Genomic DNA, 26,342 nt, shown 5'->3' with positions numbered 1-26,342 from the left:
CTTATTCACACTAGCCCAGCCCCCACCCGGCCTAGGCTGTCTCACTCGTACTGTACCTTTCCGCGGAACCCACAGTGAAGTCTCTGCACAGCTTCCTTTCTTCAGTCTGCTTCCTGGCCAGCCCTGCTTCTTCCTTTTGAGCACCCCCCCCCCGCCATGGCCTGGTGTGCCCCCTTCTCTTGGGAACTACGACTATGACAAACTGTCTTTTCAACGGCAATCACCCTCTGACGTGTTGGCCTCACCATATGCGAATAATAGTGAAACCATGTTTTAAAACAGTGGTCTCTCAGGTGGTGCGGGCCTCCTCAGCTCACGGCCGCCGGGCTGCCGGAGCGCGTGGCCTCTGGGAGAGAGCCCGGCTGGCTGCCCAGGTCACGTCTTCTGACCCAGTCTCAGAAGATACTCAGTGTCGCTTCTATGGCTCTCTGTTCACCAAGGCAGCCACAAAGTCCCATGTGGGTTCAGGGGAGGTGACAGGGCGTGGCGGGTGCGAGAAGGACACGGGAACAGAAATGTGGTGGTGGCAGGTTCTGGAAAGTACAGTCTCCTCTCCGGGCAGAAGTCTTCATGCCAGGCCGCCTCGTAGGTCACCGGCCAGTCACTGGTGAGGCCGCTCGTGGGTCAGATGTCCAGCCCACTTCAGGGTCGTCCTTAGACCCGAGCAAGAGGAGCCCTCCCCTGGGCCCGGCGTCGTAGAGGGCATTACCCGTGCCCTTGCCCCAGGCCTCCCCTTCAGGACGAGGAGTCTGCAGGACACGGGGCGTGCGCCTGCCTGAAGTCCCTGTAGCCACCAGCCCGTGTTAGGACACACTCAGGGCACCCACCGCCCCGGAGTTTCCTGCCCAACAGCTCTGACCCCACTGCTAAGATCAGCACGCGTGTCTCCCCTGGATCTGTTCCTTGAGGGCTGACCTCACCCTTGGCGAGGAATGGCCAAAAGGCGGCTGTCTGCAACGGGGGGCGGGCGGGGTAAGGACGGAGCGGCCCAGGCGTGGCCATGCTGCCCGGGGAGGAGAAGGCAGGCCCGGCCAGGGGCTTGGGGGCTTGGGGCTGCTCCCAGGCAGAACTCCAAGGACTCTGATCCCTTAAAACTTTAACTCGGCCCGCCAGCCTTACGTTCCCCGCGGCCCCCGGGATGGACGCGATGGAGCGAAGCGTGCGGAGTCGGGGCGTCCATTTGCTCTCTTGCCCCACAAGCGTCAGAACTGGGTCTTCCCTTCTCCACTTGGCTGTCGGGGGGCTGGCATCTCCTGGGGGGAGAGCCCAAGTGCTGCAGGTGTGTCAGGCACAAGGGACTCTGTCTTCGCCAATCCTCACACCTCTCTGTGAGATGGCGGTTAATAGTGGCGCGCTACAGGCAGGACATGGGACCGGACAGGCCGAGAGGCCTGCTGGCCACACAGCCGGAGAGGGGCTGGGGCGCAATGCCTGCCCTCCTGTCTGGCTTCCGTCTGTCCAGGAAGCCGCTGCCTGAGATCACAGGGCCAGCCAGTGGCCAGGAGAGTTTCCGGATCTTGCCCCCGTGCCTAAAGTGGTTCCGCTCAGAAGGGGAGCGCACTTGACTTACCTGAGGAAGAAAGGGCATTGGCGGAAACCTGGACAAGGGTTCTGGGAAGAGCGTCCACTAAAGCCTCCTCAGTGAGAGCGGCGGCACGTTCACCTGGGACAAGTAGCACGTGATCAGTACTGAAACGGGCACTTTTCCCTACATTCCGGAAAATGAGGCTTGAGACCAGAATCTCCTAGAATCATGGAGACATGCCCTCAGCTCACAACTGCAGACTGCTTATCTGGGGACTATTCCAAGAGAGATGTGCGGAGGTAGGGGGGGACGGCAGAGAGAAAGACCTCGCCCGAGAGTACGTCCTGTCTATCGTGTCTCTCCTTTGCACGCACCCTTCCCCGTGCCAGGAATGCTGTTCCCTGCTCTGCACCTTGAGTGACTCTTCCCTTCCTCCCAAAGCCCCGATATCAGGGCACCTCCTGTTCTGAGTTTAGTATGACTGACGTGTGCTCCCTTGGCCTTTGGGCTGATGAATCTGGAAAGAGCAGCTGAGGAGGGAGAGGTGGCGGGGACGCCCCCTGAACCAGCCTGCAGACTGATGGATCGCGCCCTGGCTCTGGCAGGTCGGGCTGCTCCCTCAGAGGAGACCGTCCACGTGCCCGTCCCCCCGCCCCGCCCGCCGCCGGGCTCCTGCCCAGAAGAGCTGACGGGCCAAGACCATGTCCCTTTCCAAGACTGAGATACATGTTTCTTCTCCCATAACTTCATTCAACTTTGAAGTCTCTTTGTCTTTCAGTTATACATATTTTCCTATTTTAGTGTTTATTTTATTTTTCAAAGAGAGACAGAGTGTGAGCAGGGGGCGGGGGAGGGACGGACAGAGAGACAGAAACACAGAATCCGAAGCAGCTCCAGGCGCCGAGCTGTCGGCACAGAGCCCGACGCGGGGCTCGAACCCGCAAACTGTGAGATCACGACCTGAGCCGAAGTCGGACGCTTAACCGTCTGAGCCGCCCAGGCGCCCCCTTATTTACACCTTTCTTTTTCACTTAATGTAGACTGCAAATAATTCCATTTCAGTTTATAGAGAACTTCTTTGGGTTTTTCTTTTTTTAGCTGCACTGCATAGGAGTCTCTTAAGCGTGCATTCCTGAATAACTGTGTAAAAAAGTAAACACACGTACAGTTTTGTTAGGAATTGCCAATTTCCTCCCCGGAAGGCTGGGTCGGTTTGCATTTCCACCAGCAATGTATGAAAGTGCCTCTTTCCCCACAGCCACAACAATAGAATGTGTTGTCATATTTCACGTTTTTGCCAGTCTGCTAGGAGAGAAATGGTATCGCAGCATAGTTTAAATTTGTATTTCTCTTATAATGTGAGTTGAACATATTTTCATATGTGTAAGGCCCATTTAAATATCTCTCTATATATTTTAGTGAACTGTCTATTCATGGCTTTTGCCCATTTTTTCTATATATTTTGTTAAATCTCACCTCCTCCATGTTTTAGAGTTCTTTCTATCTTAAGGATATTGGCCCTTCATCTGCAACATAGATTGCAAATATTTTCTCCCGTTTTATCAGTTGACTTTGCTTAGGGTGTTTTTTTGCCAAGAGGAAATTTTTTAGTTTTATGTGGTCAGATTTATCAATCTGTTCTTTATTGCCACCAGATTTCGAGGCAGAGATAGAAAGCCTTTTCCTACACCTAGATTATGCAAGAATCCATCCACATTTTCTTCTAGTACTTGTGTGTTTCGTCTTGTACAGTTAGATCTCTGATCCATTTGGAGTTTAGTCTCGTGTAGGCGTGAGAGAAGGATCTAGTTTTTCTTTGTTCCTTGGCTACTCTGTGGTCCCAGTACTATTTATTAGAAAGTCAATCTTTGGGGCGCCTGGGGGGCTCAGTCGGTTGAGCGTCCGATTTCTGCTCAGGTCATGATCTCACGATTCGTGGGTTCAAGCCCCGCATCGGGCTCTGTGCTGACAGCTCAGGGCCTGGAGCTGCTTTGGATTCCGTGTTTCCCTCTCTCTCTGCTCCTCTCCGACTCCCACTCTGTCTCTCTCTCTCTCTCTCTCTCTCAAAAATAAACAAAAATTAAAAAATAAAAAAAATTAAAAATACAAAAATAAAAAGTCAATCTTTGCCCCAGTGACTTGAGATCCCACCTTTATCGTATATAAATTTTCCATATGTGCTCAGGTTGATTTTCTAGGCTTCTTGTTCTCTTCTGCTGGACACTATTCATGCACCAACATCACACCGTTGCAATGATGGAGGCTCTGAGGGGTGTTACCACGTCTAGTCCCTGAGTCCTCATTACAGTTCTTTTTCCTGCAGTATTTTTCTAGAGACTCTTGTATGTTTATTCTTCCATGTAAGCTTGGGTATCGGCTTGTCTGGCACCACTAAAATCCAGTCTGTCCCAAAAATGTTCCTACATTTTGAATTAGTTCCCAATATTTAAAATACAGGGAAATATATGGATTTCTGGTTTCTCTTGAAAATTGGGCTGGTTCGTCCACACGGGCCGTTTCTTTCCACACGACCTGACGGCGTAGAGCAGAGCGGGAGCTGCGGCCTCCGCACAGGCCTGCGGTCTCCGGGCCGCGCAGGGCCCACCCCTCCCTCTGACCTCACCTCTGACCTTCACACACACAAGTTCCTTGTGTGGCCTGAGAGTTGGTGACACACGATGACCACGACCTTCTATACCGTGTCTACCCTTTGTCATCCATTCTCTGCTACACGTGTTTTGTTCACTGCTGTGTTTCCAGGAAGAGAGCCCGGGGCACTGCCAGCACGTGGTAAATATTTGGTCAGTGATTGAATCTTTACAGATAGGAAACAAGAAGTGACCAAAACGTGTTCTCTCTTCGGAAGAACACTGAACACGGTCAAGTAGAACCTGCGCACTACAGGCGGCAGTAAGTCGGTACAACCCTCACCAAGGGCAATTTGGTGGTATTTCTCAAAATTACAAATGCACAGATCGGTAGTGCTCACACTTTTACTTATTTTGCTTTATTTCATTATTTTGTTTTAGAGAGAGAGCACGAGTGGGGGGAGGGGGCAGAGGGAGAGAGAGAATCTTCCGCAGGCTCCCTGCCCAGCACGGAGCTCACCGTGGGGCTCAGTCTCACAACAGTGAGATCTCGACCTGAGACGGCATCAGGGGTTGGACCCTTAACCGGCCGAGCCACCCAGGCCCCCCTCACAGCTTCCCTTCTAACGTCTGGCCTCACACGTACTTGACATAGGCAAAATGACGAGGTAAAGGGTTATTTATTGTAGTAACAATAAAGGATGGGAAAGAAGTTACACTTTCTTCAAGGGGGGACTGATTACATACACGATGGCTTATCGACGCATGAGAACAATGGAAGACTAGGGTAGGAATCCTTTCTGTGAACGGAGAGGGAAAACCCAGGATGCAGAGCAGTGTATACAGCAAGCTGCCTTTGTTTATAAAGGGAGAACGCAAGGATCATATTTATATTTGCTTGTAAGTATGTAAGGAAAATCTGGATGCGCTCAGAAGGAATAAATAATATGGTTGGTTGGGGGTGGAGGAAATATGGCAAAGAAACTGAGCAAATGCGGATAGGAGGGGAGGGAACCTCCTCTCTCCCTCCCCCCCTTCCGTGAGTCTGAGGGGTAGGTTTTTAAACCAAATACTTACGTGCATACACAATGTATGTGCACGTACACACATATGTGTAAAAACAGCTATTAAACTAAAAAGATAGTAGAGGAAGTTATCAGAGCCCCGGAGGCCATAACTATTGAGCCAGGACTCTCTGGAGGGGCAGCCACGTGATGGGCCACTGGAATTTCATCCACTCTTGCCGAAAGATGATATATTGCACATGTTAATCTTATTTTGACGGAAAAGGCAATGAAATATGTTTCTGGTCCTACTATCAGGCATCCAGAAATTCCCAGAGAGCACTTTACAAATTGACAGTCAATAAACCACTTCACCCAGCGGGGAGAGAGAGCAAATTCCAAGATGGAATGCTGATATCCATGCCACAGAGGACGCTCCTCCCCCAAACCCTCCATGATAAAAAAAACTGAAATATTATAGCTTGTGAACTTGAGAATTTAGCAAAGACACAATTTATGGAGTAACTATAGTTCTAGAATGATCGAAAGCTGTATCTTCTAAAGTATTAAAATGCAAACTCAGGGGATCTGCAAAGAATAACACAGATCTTCTATATTATATGGAGTTTGGCACATGGCATATGATCAATGTGAAGTGAATTTTAAAAAAGGAAATGTATTAAGCTGAGTGCTGTTACTCAAATACATTAAATAGATGAATCCATATCTCTCATAGCATTTGTCAAAGTCTTTTAAATTGGGGAGCCCAGAGAATAATTAGAACTAATACTGTGGCAGATAATATTTCAGATGTAGGTATGTCTTAGTAACTTGCCTTTTGGCCATTTTCGGTTTATAGTTTAATTTTTTTTTTCTGGGAGTGCCAGCTTCTTTGGAGTTACTAGCTTCTTTTAAAAATAATTCTCAAATAGCAAGCTCTTCTGTTTTCCATCCTTGCAGGCATCAAAGAACAAGCAAATTGTAACATTCTCGCTGGGCAAAATACTGGTGTCCAGTGTGCTGCAGCTCAAGGTCACATATTCAAATTGGAAGAATATTAACCTTCAAAAAACTTTAGCATAAACCACCTGAGAATAATGATATTTGGGTGCAATGAAAAGAGTTTTTTAGCTCACAGCTCTGAGTAGGTAGGCAGTTAAGCAGCTATGCATCCGCACATGCACACAGACAGGGAAAAGAATCTCCATGAAACAATGTAAAGAGTTTAGAATCAGAGTAAGCCCCTGTTACTCTTCTAGGATAGGTATCAAATGATTTTCCTAGTAACTGAGATGACGTTATAGAGAAAATGTTGCCAAGAGACACCCATTGACTTGGTTGTGGCATTTCCTCCATTGTTACAAAGATTAAGAGTGAGGGGCACCTGGGTAGCTTAGTCGGTTGAGCGTCTGACTCTGGCTCAGGTCATGATCTCACAGTTCGTGGGTTCGAGCCCCACGTCGGGCTCTGTGCTGACAGCTCAGAGCCTGGAGTTGCTTGGGATTCTGTGTCTCCCTCTCTGACCCTCCCCTGCTCACGCTGTCTCTCTCTCTNTGTCACACAAAAAGAAAAAAAAAAAAAAAAAAAAAAAAAAAAAAAAAAAAAAGAGTGACTCTCCAGCATGCTATAGCTTGGGCGGGGGAGTGGGGGAAACGGGTCACAAAAGCACACAGAGACTGGCCCCATGTCAGTAAGGACCGAGTTCCCGCGTCCTGATCTCCCTTTCTCTATGGTCTTGCCACCTGAAATGAACGCCTGTTTTAAAAATTGCCTTTGTAACTTTATGGTTGAAGTTCTTGTCGTTTTTCTTTCTTTCTTTTTTTTTAAATATAGTTTGTTGTCAAGTTGGTTTCCATTTAACACCCTGTTGTTCTTTTGAAAGCTGCTCGCTTTCTTTTCTCATTATCATTCCCACTAACTGCATAACTTAATTTCTTTATTCATGTCGCCCCTCAGCACTACTTCACTGACGTTTTAGGAGGTTAAATGTTCTGCTCCCAGAAATACCAAAAATATCCACAGGTCTCTAAAGCAGTGGTTGGAAAGGCAGCTCTGACTTGTCCTGACCAGCAGGGGGCAGCCGGTAGCCAGATTCTTTGGTTTTCACCCAATGAATTCAGACTCTGGGGGGTCAGGTGCTGCCTGTGCCTCTTGGCTCCTGCTGTCTGGACACTGGGCTCTTCGCACGTTCCTGAATAGTCCAGGCTCCTGTTGGCCACTGGATCTTTGCACACGCCATTCCTCTGCCTGGAACGCTTTCCCCTCCCTTTCTACCTGGTGGTTTCTCCTCCTCAATCGTTTCTTGCTTTGGGAAGACCTCTCTGCTACCAGAACAGTAAACGCTTTCATTTCATGTCCTCATAACACCCGTTTTTGCTACAAGTATATGTATGATCATCTATACGATGACTGTTAGTAGCCATAGTTACACAGCCTTCTCATAGTTTGCCAAGGGGTGAGGTGGTAGCCTGGGAGGCCCTGAGCCCTCCCCGTGGGGACCCACTTCTACACCCAAACTCACGAGAAACTGTATGTTTTACGGTGGGAGCTGTGACCATCAGCAGTTTCCTCAGTGACCATGACAGCCGGGAGCAGGGCTTGAGGCTGGATGCGCGTTTCCCTTTTCTGTTCAACTTCCGTTTTCCCTGAAGTTGAGAATTGTCTCTTTCTTCTTTTCCCTTGACTTCGTTTTCTCTGTACTGCTCACTACCTCATCCCCAAACTTCGCTCGGCCTGTTTATACCTCCCTTCCTTATGACCAAACACACTAGGTGTCCCTCAGCACTGATTTCGCAGTGAAGGAACATCTCCAGAGCCTTCTGACGTGTTCGACTCGGCTGGGCTCACTCTGCCGACCGCTGCTGGAGGGAACGCGGGATGAGGCAGCCACTTGGGAAGAGAGTTTGACAGTTTCCGCCAAAACCGAACACACCCTTACCATACAATCCTGCGATTGCGCAGCTTGGCATTTACTCAAATGAGTTGAAAACTGAAGTCCACACAAACAGCTGCAGAGAGGGATTTGAGCAACTCTATCCATAACTGCTAAAACTTGCGAGCAACCAAGATGCCTTTCAGTAGGTGAATGGACGTATGAACGTGCCACGTCCGCGACAATGAAATATTATTCAGCGCCAACGGCAAATGAGCCACCGCACCATGAAGAGACGTAGAGGAAACATCAATGCTTTTCACTAAGTGACAGAAGCCAGTCTGAAGAGGCCACATACCGTACGATTCCAGCTACGTGACATTTTGGAAAAGGCAAAGCTATAAAACTTTCAGGAAAAAAAGCAGAAGGAAATATTTACAACCTCAGGTGAGGAAAAGGGTCCTTAGACAGGACACGAAAAAGGAAAGAATCAATACATGGATGGAAAAATTACAGACTGGGAGAAAATATTTCCAAACCACATATCCAACAAAGGACTAGTACCTATAATGTATAAAGAGCTGTCCAAACTCTGCAGCAAAATGTGACACAGTCCAATTCAAAAATGGGCCAAAGAGGGGGGCCTGGGGGGATCAGTCGGTTAAGCATCCGACTTCGGCTCAGGTCATGATCTCACGGTTCGTGGGTTCAAGCCCCGTGTTGTGCTCTGTGCTGACAGCTCGGAGCCTGGAGCTGCTTCCGATTCTCTGTCTCCCTCTCTCTCTGCCCCTCCCCCACTCGTGCTCACTCTCTTTCAAAAATAAATAAACATTAAAAAAACTTTTAACAAAATGGGCAAAAGACATGGAGAGAGGCTTCCCCAACGAGGATATACGGATGGCAAATAACTACATGTAAAGGTGTCTGGCTTCACTACCTGTCAGGGAAATGCCAATGAGAGCTGCAGTGAGATGGTGCACCTATCAGCCAGCTGACATGAAAATACAGTGAGAATACCAAATACTGGAGAGACTGTAGAGAAACTGCATCTGTCCTAGGTTGCTATGGGGTGTAAAACGAAACAACTCCTGGAAACTAATTTGCTAGTTTCTTATAAACTAAATACACACTTAGCATACAATTGAGTAATGACACTGTTAGGCATTTATCACAGAGACAGGAAAACTTACGTGCCACACAGCGCTGAACAGAAATGTCACAAATGTCGCCATATTATCATTAGTTGTAACAGTCCCAAACAGGAAACAACCCACACGCCCTTTCATGGGGGAAGGGTCAAATAAGCCATGGCGTGTCCATACCACCCATAAGTATAGAAAAAAAAAAAGCTACAAACTATTGATATATGTAACAACTTGGATGGATCTTAGGGGAGTTACCCTAAATGAAAAACAGCCAAGCTGCAGGGTTATTTATCCTTTTTTTTTTTTTTTTTTTTTTACCAAAATTAAAAGAAGTTCAAGCATTTTTGTTACTCTGATCCTCGTCAGATAAAAGTTATTCCCAATGTCTGGCAAAGTGAAATTTGTCTACACAATGTCAACACAGTATTTGCAAATACCTGTTAACAGATTGTTTTCTAGTTCAGGCTTTGGAATATAGTTTTCTCTTCGATACGGGTAGAACTTGGTCCGGGGGGGGTGGGGAGCCTACTGCAACCATGGAACACGCCTCCAGGCTGGGAAAGCGAGCGTTACCACTGAGGACGGTGACGGTAACTACCAGATGTGACAGTGGGAATCTGCTGTCTCCCACTCTCCCCCCATGGCTGAGGGAGGCTTTCCACACATGACCATTTGTATGGGGGACACATATGTAAAGTGAGTATTTCTGCAGAGAAAGAGAGAGAGAGAGAGGAGAAAGGAACAGTTTCTGTGAATAGAAATGAATCTGCCTAGAATGTACAAGTGGAAAGAAAAAAGAAGGTTATGCACCCTGTGATTCCATTTATAAAACATCTTCTGAAAGACACAATTACAGAGACGGAGCCCGATGAGTGGTTGTCAGGGGCAGGGATGGTTGGGGAGGGTTAGCATGAAAGAGTCCCTTTGTGGTGATGAATCTTTACAGAAAATTTTTAATTGAGTTGTAATTGACATATTATATCAGTTTCAGGTGTACAAAATAATGTGGTGATTACTCTTGACTGTGGTAGCGGGTACGTGCATCTACAGAGCTGATCAAATTGCAGAAAGCTGTAGCTCACTCATACACCCGCCACCCACCCAGTAGTGCACGCAGCTAAGAGCTGATGAAGCCTGAATATGATCTGTAAATCGTATCAATATACATTTCTCCTTTGTGATACTGTATGCATTATGCCAGAGGTTACCATTGGAAAGCTGGGTGAAGGGCACACGGGACTTCTTTGTACTATTTTTCAACTGCCTGTGGGTCTATAATTATTTCTCCCAGAAGTTAAAAAAAGAAAACCCAATGACTCGATGAAATAACTGAAGCAAATATGGCACAATGGAGGTGGATGCCCAGGCATTTGCTGTGCTCACGTTTGCACGCTCCTGAGATATTTCCCAGAATTAAGACAAATGGCAGAGTGAAGTTATTTCCCTTTTTCTCCTGGAGCAGTGGCGTAAAAGCTGCCAGCGAGTTGCCCACGACCTTATTATGAGTGAACAGGATGGCAAAGCCGCAAATGAAACCGGATGAAGATTCCAGGTACTGAATTCAGTTAGAGGCCGAAAACTCAAAGCAAGGAGGGAAATCTGAGGGGCCGCCTCATCACGGGGCGGCCGTTTCTTCTTCATGTCAGAGATGGGACAGGATGTGGCAAATGTCATAAAAATAGTCTTAGGAACTGGAGATTTCCTCATGCAGGAACGAGAAATTTTGGAGGTTATATAGCAGCTCTTGTCAGATGCTTTGAGTGCTGTCATGGAGACAAAATAGACTTTTTTTTTTAAAAGAGAGGCTTAGGACAGATGGTGGGGAGGGCTGGGGAGAGAGTGGGAAGAACAGACACATAGACCAAAGGAATAGCACAGAGACCCAGGGATGAGCTCTCACACGTGTGATCAAATGATTTTTGACAAGGGTGCCAAGACCATTGGCCATTGTGTTTTCAACAAATGGGCCTGGGACAATTGGACATCCACATGCAAAGATGCTGGATACCCACACCTCACACCACATACCCACAGTAACTCAGAATGGAGGAAGCACCTAAAGCAATAAGCCTCTTAGAAGAGGGGCGCCCGGGGGGCTCAGTCGGTTAAGCGTCCGACTTCTGCTCAGGTCACGATCTCATGGTTCTTGAGGTTAAGCCCCGCGCAGGCCTCTGTGCCGACAGCTCAGGCTCTGTGCTGAGGACCTGGAGCTGCTTCACATTCTGTCTCCTTCTCTCTCTGCCCCTCCCCCCCTTGCACTCTGTCTCTCCCTCGCTCTCAAAAATAAATAAACATTTAAAAAAAACTTAGAAGAAAACATAGGACAAAAGCTTCTCAACATTGGACGTGGCGATGATTTCTTGAACACGACACTAAAGGGACAGACAACAAAAGAAAAAAATAGACAGTTTTTTATGTGTATTTACTTGGACAAAGTAAAAATAGACAGTTTTTTACTTGGACATTTTGTACTTCAAAAGACACTGTCCACTGAGTAAAACGGAAACCCTCAGGATGGGAGAAAATACTTGCAAATCATATATCTGATAAGCGGTTTATATCCAGAATAAATAGAGAACTTCCAAGACTCAGCAACAACAACAACAACGAACAACCCAATTCAAAAATGGGCAAAGGGCTTGCGTGGGCATTTTCCCACAGAAGATACGCAAATGGCCCAACAGCACAGGAAAGGACGTTCCACATTACAAATTGTTAGGGAAACGTAAGTCAAACCTACAATGAGATACTGCCACATACCCATTAGGGTAGCTACTCCGAACAAAACAAAAGAAAACAAAACAAAACCCAGAAAACAAGTGTTGGTGAGGATGTGGACAAATTGGAAACCCTGTGCGCGTTTGGGAGTGTAAATGGTGCAGCCGCGATGGAAAACAGTATGGCGGTTCCTCAAATAATTAAAAATAGAATTAACCACATCACCCTGAAGTTCCAATTCCGAGTATACGCCCGCGAGAACCGAGGGCGGCACCGTGCTCACAGCAACATTATTCCCAGCAGCCGAAGGGTAGAAGCAACCTGCATGTTCTGCTGGCCAGTGAGCGGATGAGCCAGACGTGGGTGTATATACAGTGGAATATTATTCAGCCTTAAAAAGAAAGAAAATCGTGCAATACGCTACAGCATGGATGGACCTTGAGGACATTGCGCTAAGTGAGAGAAGCCAGTCACCGAAAGACAACGCTGTATGATTCTACTTACCTGAGGTACTTAGAATAGTCAAAATCATGGAGACAAGGAAATAGAACAATGGCTGGCAGGGGTGGGGGGAGGGGAGCATGGGACTTGCTTACCAGGTGCAGAGTTTCCGTTTAACAAAATGAAGAGAGTTATGGGGATGGACGGATGGTGGTGGCTGTACAATACCATGAATGTACTTAATGCCACTGGCTGTACCATTAGAAATGGTTGAGACGGTAAAATATATATTACATGTATTTCATCACAATTCTTTTTAAAGCAAAAAAAAAAAAAAGGAGGGGGGGAGGCTTGGGATAGCCGGCTGGGAGGGCTGGGGAAGAGGAGGGAGCTCCCTGGGTTCAGGCAGTGCTGACCGGTGGGGTGGGGACATCACGCAAATGCTCCATCAAATGGAATGTTTAACAGAAGCTGGAAGAATGCAGTTTCAGGGATGCTGAAAAAAACATCTCCGTAACGAGTGGTGTCCAGAATAGGTAACAGTTCAAAGATTCAAATTCTAGAAGTCACTGATATGCGCCAGACCTCGCTGTCAATGAGTGCGTAGACAAAGCCATAATGACACCATACCCAAGCATCTGTACTCCAGCCAGAGTCGTTCAACCAGATGTTCAAGAATCCCCTCTCTGGGTATGATCGTGACTATAGGCCGCCGCACTCTTCCTTGTGTCCATCTGTCCTGGGGGCCTAGGTGAGCTGATTTTCTTTCCTAGGCAAGGTCCATGGTGTGATGGTGGCAGTGGGGGGGGGGGAGAGTATCATGTCACCAATAACCAGGGCTCTCGCCGCAAATCGCCTGTCTCGCAGGGCCCTGGTGGGTATGGTCTTCTGCTCCTCTTCTCTCTCTCCTGCTGGGTGTGGGCCCACGATCTGCTTAAATCAATAGCTCGTCTTCTCAAACACACCCTACACTGCACATTTCACATGTCCTCTGTGAACAGTTTTGGATGTGGTGTGAGGGCATCTTAGATATTTGATATTACAAATATTAATGATAAATGGATAGCGTCTTAGAGCTCTCTCTTGTCCTGAAAATAGAGGAACCCTCAAGAAAACTATACTATTCACTACAGTTGGAGTTTGCCACATATGGTGTGGTTTTCCTGTTGTCAAGGCTCAGGAGCTACCCTTGCAGGGACTAAGGAGGGAACAGAGGGATCTGAGCTCTTCCTCACGGAGTATGAACCCTCACACACGGCTGGTGGGAGTGTCAATTGTACAACCACTGTGGAAACCAGTATGGAGGTTCCTCACAAAATTAAAAATAAGACTCCCCTATGAACCAGCAATTCCACTACTGGGTATTTACCCAGAACATACTAACTGGAAAAGATACATGCATCCTATATTCGTTGCAGTGTTATTTACAATAGCAAATATAGGGAAGCAATCCAAGTGTTCATCTATGATGAATTATAAAGAAGATGTGATGTAGATATAGATATAGATACAGATATAGATATGATGGAAGATCACTGAGCCGAAAAAAAGAATGGGGTTCTGCCACTTGCAACAACATGGATGGACCTAGAGGGTATTATGGTGGTGACATAAATCAGACATAGAAAGACACATACTATGTGATTTCACCTACCTGTAGAATCTAAAAACAAAACCAATGGACAAACAACAGACTCAAATACAGAGAACAAACTGGTGGTTGCCGAGGGGGAGTGGGGGAGGGGTGCTGAAACAGATAAAAGGGATTAAGAGGCACAAACTTCTAGTTACAAAATAAAGAAATCAGGGAAATGAGGGGCGCCTGGGGGGCTCCGTCGGTTAAGTGTCCGACTTCGGCTCAGGTCATGATCTCACGGTTCGTGGGTTCGAGCCCCGTGTCGGGCTCTGTGCTGACAGCTCAGAACCTGGAGCTGCTTCAGATTCTGTGTCTCCCTCTCTCTCTGCCCCTCCCCCACTCATGCTCTGTCTCTGTCTCTCTCTTAAGAATAAATGAAACATTAAAAACTTTTTAAAACAAAACCAAAATTCCTGCCCTCTGCTTTTTCATCTGTTTGGCATCTTCAAAGGGTAGTAGTTATACCTTGGTTGCGATTTGTTTTCAGTTGGGGGATCTTTTTCAATTATAGAAGAATCATATTCAATAAAGTATAAAATGACCTGGCTTCGACTTTGGGGCAAAGCAGGGGTTTGGCAGCAAGTCCACATGACACAGCTTCAGGTTTCAGCAGAGACGGAGACACCTTGTTAACACACGCTTCAGGCGGACGTGTACGTAGAATGAATGGACGTGATCTCGGAGTCAGGCCCCTCGGCTGATGGATGCCTGCCAACTGGTTTGATAATGTAGGCAGAGCTCTAAGACAGTACTTACATGAACTTGGCCACTAAGCACGGCAACCTGACGAATAGACAGTCTATGAGGACCAGATGTAATCTGGTGGACTGAAAGCCTCCTGATTGAAAGGGGCCTGACTTTACTAACTGGTGATTTTCTTCCTCTTCGTCTTGTATCTTTTGATTCCTTTGAGTTTGTCCAGACTTTTTCCTGGCTTAAGGAAATGGGTTGGGCCACCTTAGAGAAACGTATTTAATTAGTCTTGGTGATGGTGGAGGGTCTTGGTAAGCCAGGAAGTATCTGGAATTTAAAAGCTTGAAGTGACTCGCTGGACCACTGTCCTCAGAGTCAGACTCATCAATGCTCTTTGCTGCAGACAAAGCTCTTTCTTCCTGGGCTTGCAATTTGAGATCTCTTTTAGCTTAGCAATTCATATTCTCCCAGATGTAATTTTCTTTAAAAAGTAATTTGCATATGCTTCCTTGTTACAAAAGAAATACCTGCTAGAAAATGCCCGGAACCAAACTAAACGTCAGGCAAGTAAAAACAAAACAAAAAACAAAGCGAAAACATCGACAACCCTATCTACCCAGGACAACCATTTTTAACCCCTTGGTGTGTATCTTTTCACAGCTCCCTTCTCTACACAGCGCCGTGGGTCTGTGCAGGAATTTTCTCTACAGGGCAGTAAAATACATTTTCACAAGCATAAAGGCAGTAATTAATGAGATAGAAAACAAACCCAGTATGTTTGATGGGTGTAGCCAAAGGCTTACTCCTGAAAGCACTGGCAAAATCGACCTTTGTTGGCCTCATCTAGGGAAGCAGGAGAGACACAAGAGAACAACATTTGAGGTAAGAAAAGTGACGTAACTAGACAGATGGAGATTACAAATGTAAGAGAACACAATGTTTGTAAACGTGTAAGGATGCAGCCAAAAAGCTTCTGGAAAGTGCTTGGTGACAAGTGGAAGCAGTCTACTAACAATGAGGCATCCACTCCATTTAATTTGGGCACATTTGTCTTTTTTTTTTTTAATTTTTTAAAATGTTTTTATTTATTTCTGAGAGAGACAGTGTGAGCAGGGGAGGGTCACAGACAGAGGAAGACACAGAATGTGAAGCAGGCTGTGGGCACTGAGCTGTCAGCACAGAGCCTGACGTGGGGCTTGAACCCAGGAACCGTGAGATCATGACCTGAGCTGAAGTCAGACGCTTAACCGACTGAGCCCCCCAGGCGCCCCAGGGCACGTTTGTCTTAGGATCAAGGTCCCAGGTGTGGCCCTGGGCAGGTAGGCGAAGCGCAGGGAAGGTGGTGACTACGGAATGGAGGCCAAGGACTGCGGACACTCGGGCCACGTGGAGACATTGCTCACGAACGATTAGACAGGCCTGGACGCGCTCTTTAACGCTCCCGATGTATTACGTCCAAACCCCATCTTCAACACCCCAGAGGTTCACATTCTTCATTAGCAAAGAAATTACAGACCAAACTCCTGAATCATTTGCAGCCAATTTTTATTCCAAACATGTACTTTTGTAAACCTGCATTTCCCTAACAGTGCAAGTGAATTAGAAGTGACTGCATAGACTTGAATACACTTTTAATGACTCTGTGAGGAGGAACATCCCTCCCACTAAAATTCCTCAATGGAAATGTACATGGATGCATCAGTCAAGTTCTGGAAGTGAAGTTAGCGTGGGTGTCTGCCATGCAATTAATCACTCTTAAAGCTTTTAAACTCACTCTGCCCGTCACACCGTGCATATTAGAAAAAAAAAACTTAACAAAGTCTGAAATCTAGAACATTGTGCTATAAAGCATTGCACCATGTGGGAACTTTGTTCATTATTCCCCCAATGTGCTGAAAATCAGAAGACATTCTAGAAGGTTCACCTTGGCCCTCGTGGCTCTGTATCCTCCCTTCAGCCCCTCTTTGTTTCAGAAAATAACGACCACTGTGAACACCACTGCTCCCCACAGTGAACAACACACTGCTTAGACCTCTGCACACGCGAGCACCCCTGAAATGACCCTCACTGTCTGCCTTTTGTCTGCTAGAGGACCATTTCCCCGACATGACAACCCTTTGTGGTGCCTCTAGATTTCCGGAAGTCTGGGTCAGGTGCATGCGGGTTTCACCAGATGCACATTTCACGTGTAGCCGGTGTGTAACTGCATTCCCCGGGCCGTAATGTCTTTTCCAAAACTAAAAGTAGCAGAATAGCCTTTAAAAAGCGACCCTGCCGGGGATTTAGCAGGTGGCACACAGCACACGTGTTGCGTGGGGGTCTACCATACTCGTGCACGGAGAGCAGCCCTGGGTGTTCCTGGGGGGCCGGCCGGTTTGCTGTTTGTCCTTAACTCCCTTGCCGGTGGCCCACAGACTGTAGGCTGTGTGCGCCCTGGCGGAAGAGGACTGGTAGCGGCTTTTCTACAACAGCCACCGGACTTCAGAATTCTCCTGGTGATGCCGATGGAGCGAGAGCTGGCTGACAGCGATTCCGGCTGTGAGCCTGTCAGTCACCGTGGGGCCAGCGGACCCGCTCCCTCCTGGTGTCTCCTTATTCCTGAACCTCATGGCGTCTTCTTGGCAGCGGGCCAAGGACTCCCTGTGCGGCTGCTCCCAACTCGTGAGTCCCGTGTCAGCTGAGCCTGAGTCAATCATTCTTGAAAAGAGGGCATTATTTTCCTCAATTTTTACAAGGGTCCTTTATCATATTTAAAAAGTGTCTCCATCTTTCTGTCAGTTAAAACCATACTGAATACATGACTGAAAGCTGAAGCAGACTGAGCGAGTGCTATGTAAGAATGTCTGATAGGGTTCCACAGTGAAGCCAGAGAGGCAGGAAGGTTCGACACTGAATGCACTGTGGACTTTCAAAAGAATATTCTGGAGAAGTTACACAGATGCCATTCGCCCTGTCTGCTTCCCCCGAGAGCCCGCTGGGAGCTTCTGAGCTGGCGAAATGCCCAGCCTCGACAGGGCTCACAAAGGGCTGGTTCTTTGTTGCCGTGCTCGCTGTCGCCCCACCTGCCCCTCGGCACCACCGAGGCGTGGCGAGGCACCAGCCTTCCCAGGCAGGCTCCCGGGGTGGCTGCCGTGCGGGCTCCTGGTGAGGCCAAGTACGAGGAAAACAAAACAAAACTGCCTTACGAAGTCTTAGCGATCTCCTGAGCATACGGCTACTCATGTGGGTCTACCATTCAGAACCAGCCAGAGGCCGCCAGGTCCCGGCTCCGAGACCGTCCCCAGGAACAGGCTGAGTCACCCCTACGCTGTCACCAGTGCGTCTGCACCCCTTGCAAGGCAGCTGGTCCGGGACTATAAAGGCATGTGTTTGGCACCTAACAATCTTGAACGGCTTATTAAAAGCACAGCATGACACGAAGAGCAGGAGTCCATCGAGGGAGGGCTGCACGGGGGACCCTCTGGTCGCCTCTTGCAGGAAGGTCTGGTTCTGCAGGCAGAACGGGCTGCCGGGCGCTCAGCACAGCTCCTGACGCGCCGCCTAAGTGTCCTTTCAGTGAGTGACTGAGGCCCACTCAGCACTGCCTGGGTTACCTCACCGGTGAACTCGGAGAACTGGCTTCTCTGACTGCACTGCCCGGCAGCTGCCTCCGTGCCTCCGTTAGAAGCAACATCCCTGCCTTCATTCTGAGCTCAGCCTGGTTCACGCCACGGACCCTCTGGCTCTGTCACCTACCCCACAGCCACCAGGAAGGGACACAGGACACATTCGCTGTCTTCCCGCAGCAGAGCCAGCTGCGTGCACCAGAAACGAAAAGACACTTGTGCCACACGCCGGGCGCACAGCTGTCCGGCACCCTCATGATTTGGCCCAAACGGTGGGTATCCTTCCAAGTATTAGCCACAGATGTGCGTAAAACAACGGATTCCTCTGAAGCTGAGTTCGTGTCTTTGCAACACTGTTCACAGACCCCCGCCCCCAACATTGGCTTCCAGCAAACAACGCCCTACGAGAAAGACCCGCGCCTTCTTCCCTGTTGCGTTCCCATTGGATACCGTCTTTTATGCACCTGGGCCTTCCGTGGGCTGCACTAAGCCGCTCAGGACTCTTTCTCAGACCCTGTTCTCAGCCACGTGTTTTTTCCCTCAGTTACAGTGTTCGCCGTGGCCCAGGCGCTGTGCCGGGCACAGTACACACATCATCTCACTGCCCTTTTAGACACTCACACCGCACTCGAAGCCGGGCAGCACAGCACGTCTGCTGATAAACACTGGGAACGGGGAGCCTGGAACTGAAGGCCACAACTCAGCATTCGCAGGCGCGGGGGGCGGGGCGGATGCCGGCCCTACGCCTGATCCCAGCGCATTCTTCTTCTCATCATCGCTGGAAGCCTCCCCGGGCCGGGGGTGCGTTTGCGGCTCTCCCGCAGAGGCCCCTGGGCTGTCGGAGCTGTTCTGCCGCAAGAACTGAGTGGGGAATTTACAGCTCTCCTGGGCGCAAGAATAGGAGAGCTCAGCTCTGAGACATCACGTACCCTCCAGGGACCCTGCGGGATCAGGCTGAGGCTGCCTCCACTGACGGCCTCCGAAATGGCACCCTTGCCTGGCTTCCTCCCCTTCCCTGTCCTGCTTCCCTGGCACGCTTCCTGCTGCCTCCTAGGAGCGGAACCACCTTGTTTGCTGGACGCAAATCTTTGTATTGGAGTCTGCTTTGGGGACATTATCTTAAAAACTAAGGACAGGCTGGATGGCCACCTCTGGGAAGGAACCTGCTGTCGCCATTAGCTGGCACGGCAGGGGTGGAGGGGAAGTGGAGACTCTGAGCTCAGATCACCGTGAGAGGCCACATCCCAACGTCCAGACACAAGTCTTTGCTTGGCGAGCACGGATTTAGTCCCTGTGGCCAGGTGTCCAGGTGTCCAGGTGAGACGCCATGCTGAGGTTTACCAGATGACCCGACGGCCCTGCTCCAAGCTCCCGTCCATCACTCTGAGTGGAAGGAGGGGGTGAGGTCTGCTGTGTAGGTGACGCGGAGCAGACTCGTGCTGGGATCAGGTGCTTCCATCCAAATTCCTGTTGGAAATCTTCCAACGCAAGGTACGTATGAAAAACCACTCATAGTTCTTCAGCTCGTTACTTGGAACTCGAGTCCGGACGACAAAGATGCGCATTGCCTCAGGGGTCTCACCGCACCCCGGACACGCACGCAGCCTCCTGGGGGGTTCAGCACGCGAGGTTTCCTCGTATCTTTTATCGGCAAGTCTCTTTTAACAGCAAGTTCCAAAGTATGATCAGATATTTATCCTTTAAAAATTTGTATGAACGCACATGTATTTCCAAGGTTTCAGCCTAGATATCAGTGCTTGAGTGAATTATAGAACTATTTAATAGAAATAATAAAACATCGATACAAATATAAAGACATAATCAGTATAAAAGGCTTATGTTTATAAAAATACTTTTAGCTAACAGTTTTCCCCTGAGGGTTGACCATGCACGTCGCATCCATAAATACCGCTCAGCTCTGTGCTCGCTCTCCAAAGTTCGGGGTTCACCTTTCAGAAGAAACAGGTGGTGGCTCGAGTCAGGTGACCTGGCCAGGGCGCTGCCTCAGGGTGGCTCCTGGGCTTGACAAGATGGGGAAGAGGACAGCATCACTGGGGCCTCCGAAAAATCTGGAGAAGATTCTTTCTTCCAAATATGGAAGATACAAAGATCAAGGACGACAGGCGAATGACTGGGGCACGTGACTGCTGTGGCCGGTCACTGGCTTTTCTGGGCCCAGTCCCAACTGTCTTCGTTCTCTTTCCGGTTTTTCTCAGCCTCAATAATTTCTTTGTACCTTCGGCGAAAGAAGCCCATCTAAAAGGCAGAGAGAGGAGAAGCCTGGTTAGAATGCCAGAGAATCAGCCCTCAGTTCCAAGGCGGCCTGGGGGCGGGGAACAGGCATGCCCTGACCACAGCACAGGGCAGGGAAGGCTTGGAAAACCCCTCAGAATAGATGCATTTAGGAAAAACATTATTGCGGAGCCACTTTTCAAAATGCACGGACTTCCTGCAGGTTATCTTAGGATCATTCCTTGTAAAGTGCTTTTGGTGAAGTGCTTCCGGAACCGTGTGCCGGGGAACACTGGTTACTGAGTTACTCAAAGGCATTTGGAAGTAAAATAGGTTTTGCAGACAAATGAGTTTGGGAGATGCTGCATTCTTTCTTCCTTAAAAAATTTTTTTGAAAATATTTATTTTTGAGACAGTGAGACAGAGCATGCATTGGAGAGGGGCAGAGAGAGAGGGAGACAGAATCTGAAGCAGGCTCCAGGCTCTGAGCTATCAGCAGAGCCTGATGTGGGGCTCGAACTCATGAACCTTGAGATCATGACCTGAGCGAAGTCGGATGCTTAACTGATGGAGCCCCCCAGGCGGCCCCTTTGAGACATGTAATATGCAGTAGAAAGTCAAGGGTCTAATAAACACTTAGTAGAGGATCCAAGAAACTCATGGACTTGATGCTTCCTGAGCTCATTTGGCTTCTGATAAACCTATCACTATCCTGGGAGACATCAGCCATCGAGGGTCACTGATAAATACTGCTCTCACATAACAGACTTTTAAAACCGTCTGTCGGTCTGCATTCTATCTTGCTGTTCTTCTAGATCTTTCTCTGAAACCTATCAAACATGCAGTACCTGCACCAGAGCCGGCAGCGCGACCTCCCCTAATGCCGGGGCCTCGCCAGGTCCAGGATGTCAGTTCCTTCTGGCTTAGTTCTGGAAAGACCCTCCCCTCTGACGTCTTACGGCTTTCCACGTCCGGGAAGACGAGTGCCTAGGTTTTGTCACACAGGCATTGCAGACACCACCGCCAGGCGTGTAACGGTTTCTGTAGCCCAGAGCTGACCTTCCCCCACGCGCGGACACGCCGGGCATGTGTTGTCCTCTGCTCACCAGCGCTCATGGCCACGGTTTCTGACACCAGACGTCCCCCCGCCTCTGCCCTTACACACGGCCCGCTAGAGTGGGGCGCTCTGGATCCCTGTCGTGGCTGGGCCGCCCTCAGGTGCACGACCTACCAGAGTCTCCCCAGGGGAACCTTCCCGAAGCGGTAGCAGCCTTACCACATCTTCACGGCATCTTTCTCTTTCCCTCTCTCGTGTCCCTGCTCTGATCAGGGCTTCCTGAGATCACCTTGCAAACTGAACAACCGTTTCAATTCCGGGAACGGAGGAATTCCAACGGCCACACACGTTCAGCCTGCGGTCGGCGAGTCTGCGGTCCGACAGGTGCGTGGTTCCGCCGTCCTGAGCTTGTGACTCCCGCGGCCATGTGTGAAAGCGCTCACGGCCATCAACTGGGCCGCCAGGACTGAATCCGACGCCTGCGCCGAGGGACCCTTCAGGCGAGCCCTGCTCTCCCGGGCACAGCCGCTCCTCTGCTTTCTGTGCCTTCGTCCTCAGAGTCCTTCCCTTGAGCTGAGACTCTGCGCTCATCCTTCCCCGGAGTCGGAATTCCTTCCCCCGGAGAAGGGGCTGACTGGCCTCGCTGGACGTGAGGATGGTCAAGCGAGCCGCCGGGACACCTCTCCAGACGGCCAGGGGATGACACGGCGAGCGGTCAGTGGCGCAGGCTGGAGGACTGGGAAGACTCAGAACAACTGCCGAGGGTGTAGGGCTCTGTGTCAATCCCCACGGCCGGTTTGGGGACAGAGACTGAGCTCCCAGCGTTTTTCAGCCCTGGAAGTTTCTTCTCAGCATAAGACGACACCTGCCAGGACCCCAGGCTCTGACACCCCCCTGCCACACACGCTTTCCTCTCCTTAAATCTCTATCAGCTTCTCCCCTCTGCAAGGAATGTGGAATCGGGGCTTGGCCCGGATGTTCTGGAAAAAGGCCGTTGTCAAGGCCCTCAAAGCACGCCTACAGAAGGTCAGAAGAGCAACCCAAGACTTACTGGAAATGTCCAGGAAGTTCCTGCTTGAAATACCATCAAGATAACAATGTGGTTGACTGGGCAAACATCTCCTGAGCACCTCGTGCTAAGGAGAACATAATCACGAGAGTGAGGCTGGACGCAGCAGGAAATACGGTTCCTTAGCACGGAACTCTGCCTGCTGACCATGTAACGTTTCCCCCAGGTCACTCACTTTCAGTTCCAGAGAAGCAACTCGTCTCTAACCAGGCAGAGTTCCAACAGCTCCCTTGTTATCTTCCGCATGTGTCTCAAGTCTGAGGACTCCTTGGAGGTAGGATTTGTGCCTTTTGTCCCCGGAGCTGAGCTTATCAGCTGAACTTGGCAGCCGTCATCTGACTGACTCCATGTAGTTCCCATCACGGGGTGGGGGCTGGCTCCCAACCCCGGAATCTGCACTGTGGACGCAGTGGAGGTGATGCCGTGGCGGGTCCCCACGTGGGCCTCCCACTTTCCCTTGCTCTCTGGGATGCCGCCCAGCCTCCCTGAGTTTGGTCCAGATGACAATGCGCTTGGTGGAGGCCCCAGAGGCCAGCCCGCCCCCAGCTGCCTGCAAGTGCAGACAGGAGCCCACCTGACCAGAGGACCCCCTGCTAAGCTCAGCCTGACCCAGACTCTTGTGAGCCCGAGAGAGGCTTGCTGCTTTTGAGCCATTAAACGTTGGGATGGCTTGTTACACAGCATGAGTTAACTGACACAGCACTCCGTACTTTGTCTGGCTTACTGAATGACTCCACACTCACAGGAAGAGAGGCAGGGGCAGCTGGTAGGGTCTAGATTGAAGGTGCATCACTGTGCCTTGTCCTGCTGAACAGACTTTTCTCGGTCATCGCCAAGCAGGACAAAAGCCGGCTTGCTTTCTCGTAGCTGTGCTAGCGTCAGGATTTGAAATAGAGCGTGCAAGCAATCTAGCAAGGGTTTGGAGCACCTGGTGCACTGTCACACACAGTTCTCGTGTGCTCCCGTTTGCCTGCCACACCTGTAACCAGTGAGGTGAAGGTGCCGCCGTGTCCTGCAAAGCTTCCGGAAGCAAGCTCTTTTCCCTCAAGCAGAGTGGTCAGCTTTAGTCCTAAGAATCACTCCCACCCCTGGAATGACTGTAATGCTGTGCTCAGAAGCAGCCTTGCAAACTCTATGCCCTGTTCCAACCCACAGGGTCTCCGGAGCCCCGTGCCCGACACGCCCTGTGTATAGTCTCTCTGATGGAAGGCTGGAGCCGCCAGTCGTGTTTGCCCTTCTCCTATGCAGCCCAAATGCCACTGCTTAAAATACAGTCCACTCTCATGGCTAGGGAACTGGGTACGGCGGTGCAGGCTGTGGACTGTATAAAGGGGGCGGTGCCCTCACATCATGGGTATCTTGGACATGTAAATTCATTACAATGATTTCCCAGCAGATGGCAGTAGAGTGTCTTTTCTCTCCCCTCCCCCTCAACAAAATTGCAGGGTTTCTGAATTTTCTGAAGGACAGAGTCAAGTTTCTGGATGAAGTCTGCACAAAGGTGACGGCCTGTCAAAGTAATACTGTTTCTTACACCATCAAGCTAATTCCGTTTCAGAAAAAGGGACTATCACTTTTGGGCTTCTGGGCAGAGCCTCATTTTGGCTTTTGATATAGACCCCAAAGCCCAGGCTCTGAGCAGTGACCCCAGGACACCTGTGTCACAGCAGGCCTGCCCGGTGCCCCTGGGACTCCTCAGAAGAGGTGCGCAGGAGGCACGTGGCAAAGGGAGCCCGGAGTCCTGACGGCTGTGGACGCTCCACTCCCTGCGTCCCTGGCCGCGGCTGAGGTCCTTTTCCGGCTCTGCCTCAGAGCCCCACGGCCTCCTCACACCTCCGCTGGGCTCAGTGGCCGCCATCCGTGCTGGTCCCCAAAGCAAACTGGGGGCTGCAGGCCTTAGGGCACACGGCTGTACAAACCCGGGGCTCACCCAGGAGGCCCGAGGCACAGAGGCCTGGTCTGGGGGCGGTTGTTTTCGAGGAGTTTTTGGAGGTTTGGGGACAACTACATTTTCCATTTTTATGTTAAGTACGGATAAACATAAAGATGATAAAAGTTGTAGGACGAAGGTAAGTTGCGGCGTGAAGACTCTGGCCTCCTCGCCCTGCTCTGGCGCTGTCGGTCCTCACGGCGCTGCGGGGGGGCGGGGGGGGCGCCTACGAAGTGCTGGGCAAACGTGTTTTGGGTGCCGGCGGGGGGCGATTCGTGGTTCCAGAGCCCACCATCGATTCCCGGCTGGTGGGGTCAGCGTTGTCCTGCGCTTTTTTCTGGAACCTTCCGGGGCTTGCCTTGCCGCTTGAAGGGCAAAAGGCTGTGTTTACGGCAGTTCTGTCTGTAGTNGGCCACGTTCGCGCGGCTGCGGGCAGTGTGCTTTCTGTGGCGCCGTCCCGGCTGGCGGCCGCAGCCCCAGAGCCTCCCCCGGGGCCCCGGACAGACTTACACCTTTTCCGGATGCACCTTCTGTCAGGAAGCCACCAGAAAACAGCGGAATAGCCCCCGCTGGGGAGGTGCTGTGGGGCGCTCGAGGCCTAGGAAGACANCGGGGTCTTCACCAGCCCCTTCTGGGGTGCGAGCGGGGCCCCGGCCCTGGGCTCCTGCGAGGGCCCCACCCAACCTTCCCGGCCCTTGGGTGGCGTCCCGGCAGCCGCTCCAGGACCTCGGCCACACGCCTTCTTTGGACGAACTCGGGCCTCATGTTTACGGTCGCTCCAGTTACGGACTGTTTACACAGCACGTCTCTGCCTGGAGACGACGACAGGGCAACCCCAGCCCGATGTTTGCTGCCGCGTAAATAAGTCCCCGGAGCGTCCCCGGCGCGCGGTGCTGACGCAGCGTGACGGGGCTGGTGGCCGCGCGTGTTCGCACACGTGCGCGTGTACCTGCCGCTCCGCCTCTGAGGCGCGGCCCCGACGGTCCTCACAGCCCGGGGGGCCGCCGAACCCCGCACCTCCTCCGAGCCGTTTCACAGATTTCGTTTTCTAAGTGTTTCTGCTCGAGGCCGGAAGTAGTGGTCTCAGATGAAAGCCGCGAACTCAGGGCAGCGGGAGAGGGCGGCCCCGGGAGCAGGCCCGGCCGTCTCGGGAAGGGACTGGCCACGGGCCGCGCGTCCCTCCGGTCCTGGTGGCCTCGCTTCGCAAAGGGGAGGGAGGGAGAGGTTCCCTGAACGTGGAGGGGCGGCCTGGCGTCGTGGCCAACGGCCCAGGAGGGCGAGGGGCAGGGGAAAGGGGGCGGAGGCGGCTCTTTCCCCGAAAGGAACAGTCTCCCGGGGTCTTCGCTCTCCTGCCACTTGCCTCGGGGGCTGGCGACCCGAGCTGACGTCCCGTCCCGTCACCGCGCTGTCCCCGGAGCAGCCACGCCTTCCGCCAACGGCGCGTGCGAGGGTCTCGCACGAGGCCGGGCAGCAGCTGAAGGAAGGAGGGGGCTCGTTTGGATTTTTCTCCCTTAAGAGAGTCTCGTCTTTCCAAGTCTTCTTCCTGCGCGGCTCCGGCCCCCGGGATCCTCACAGTTTAAATCACGGCCCCCGGTGTGTGCTAAGGCCCCAGCCTCGGGGAAAGCGGGTTAGGACCCGGTNTTTAGCTCCCAGCCCTGGCTGTGGGGCTGGGGCCGCAGCCGGGCCTGCAGGGGTGCTGGGGGGGTGGGGGGCGGGTCTGCGTCCCGCCGCGACCAGGCGTCTTGGCACCTGGGAGGCGGTCCCTTCAGATAAACACTGAGGGGCAGTGGCGTCGGCACCAGGAGGCCGTGCGGCGGCGCAGCTCCG

At 50.8% G+C, this 26,342-nt stretch overlaps 1 protein-coding gene across 1 annotated transcript in view; it reads right to left on the bottom strand.

Annotated features, from left to right (window-relative positions):
- Positions 1-16,150: 16,150 nt before the first annotated feature.
- The window catches only part of ITGA9 (integrin subunit alpha 9), a 324,287-nt gene continuing 314,095 nt past the window's right edge, over positions 16,151-26,342 (bottom strand). Inside the window, exon 30 of the mRNA XM_077774005.1 lies at positions 16,151-20,483. Within this exon, the coding sequence (XP_077630131.1) occupies positions 20,385-20,483 (99 nt within the window). The 3' untranslated portion in view covers positions 16,151-20,384. The remainder of the gene's footprint in view (positions 20,484-26,342) is intronic.

This window comes from Crocuta crocuta, unplaced genomic scaffold, assembly GCF_008692635.1.
Source record: "Crocuta crocuta isolate KB4526 unplaced genomic scaffold, BGI_CrCroc_1.0 scaffold541, whole genome shotgun sequence".
Lineage (NCBI taxonomy): Eukaryota > Metazoa > Chordata > Mammalia > Carnivora > Hyaenidae > Crocuta > Crocuta crocuta.
This window is presented reverse-complemented; position numbering and strand designations above follow the sequence as displayed.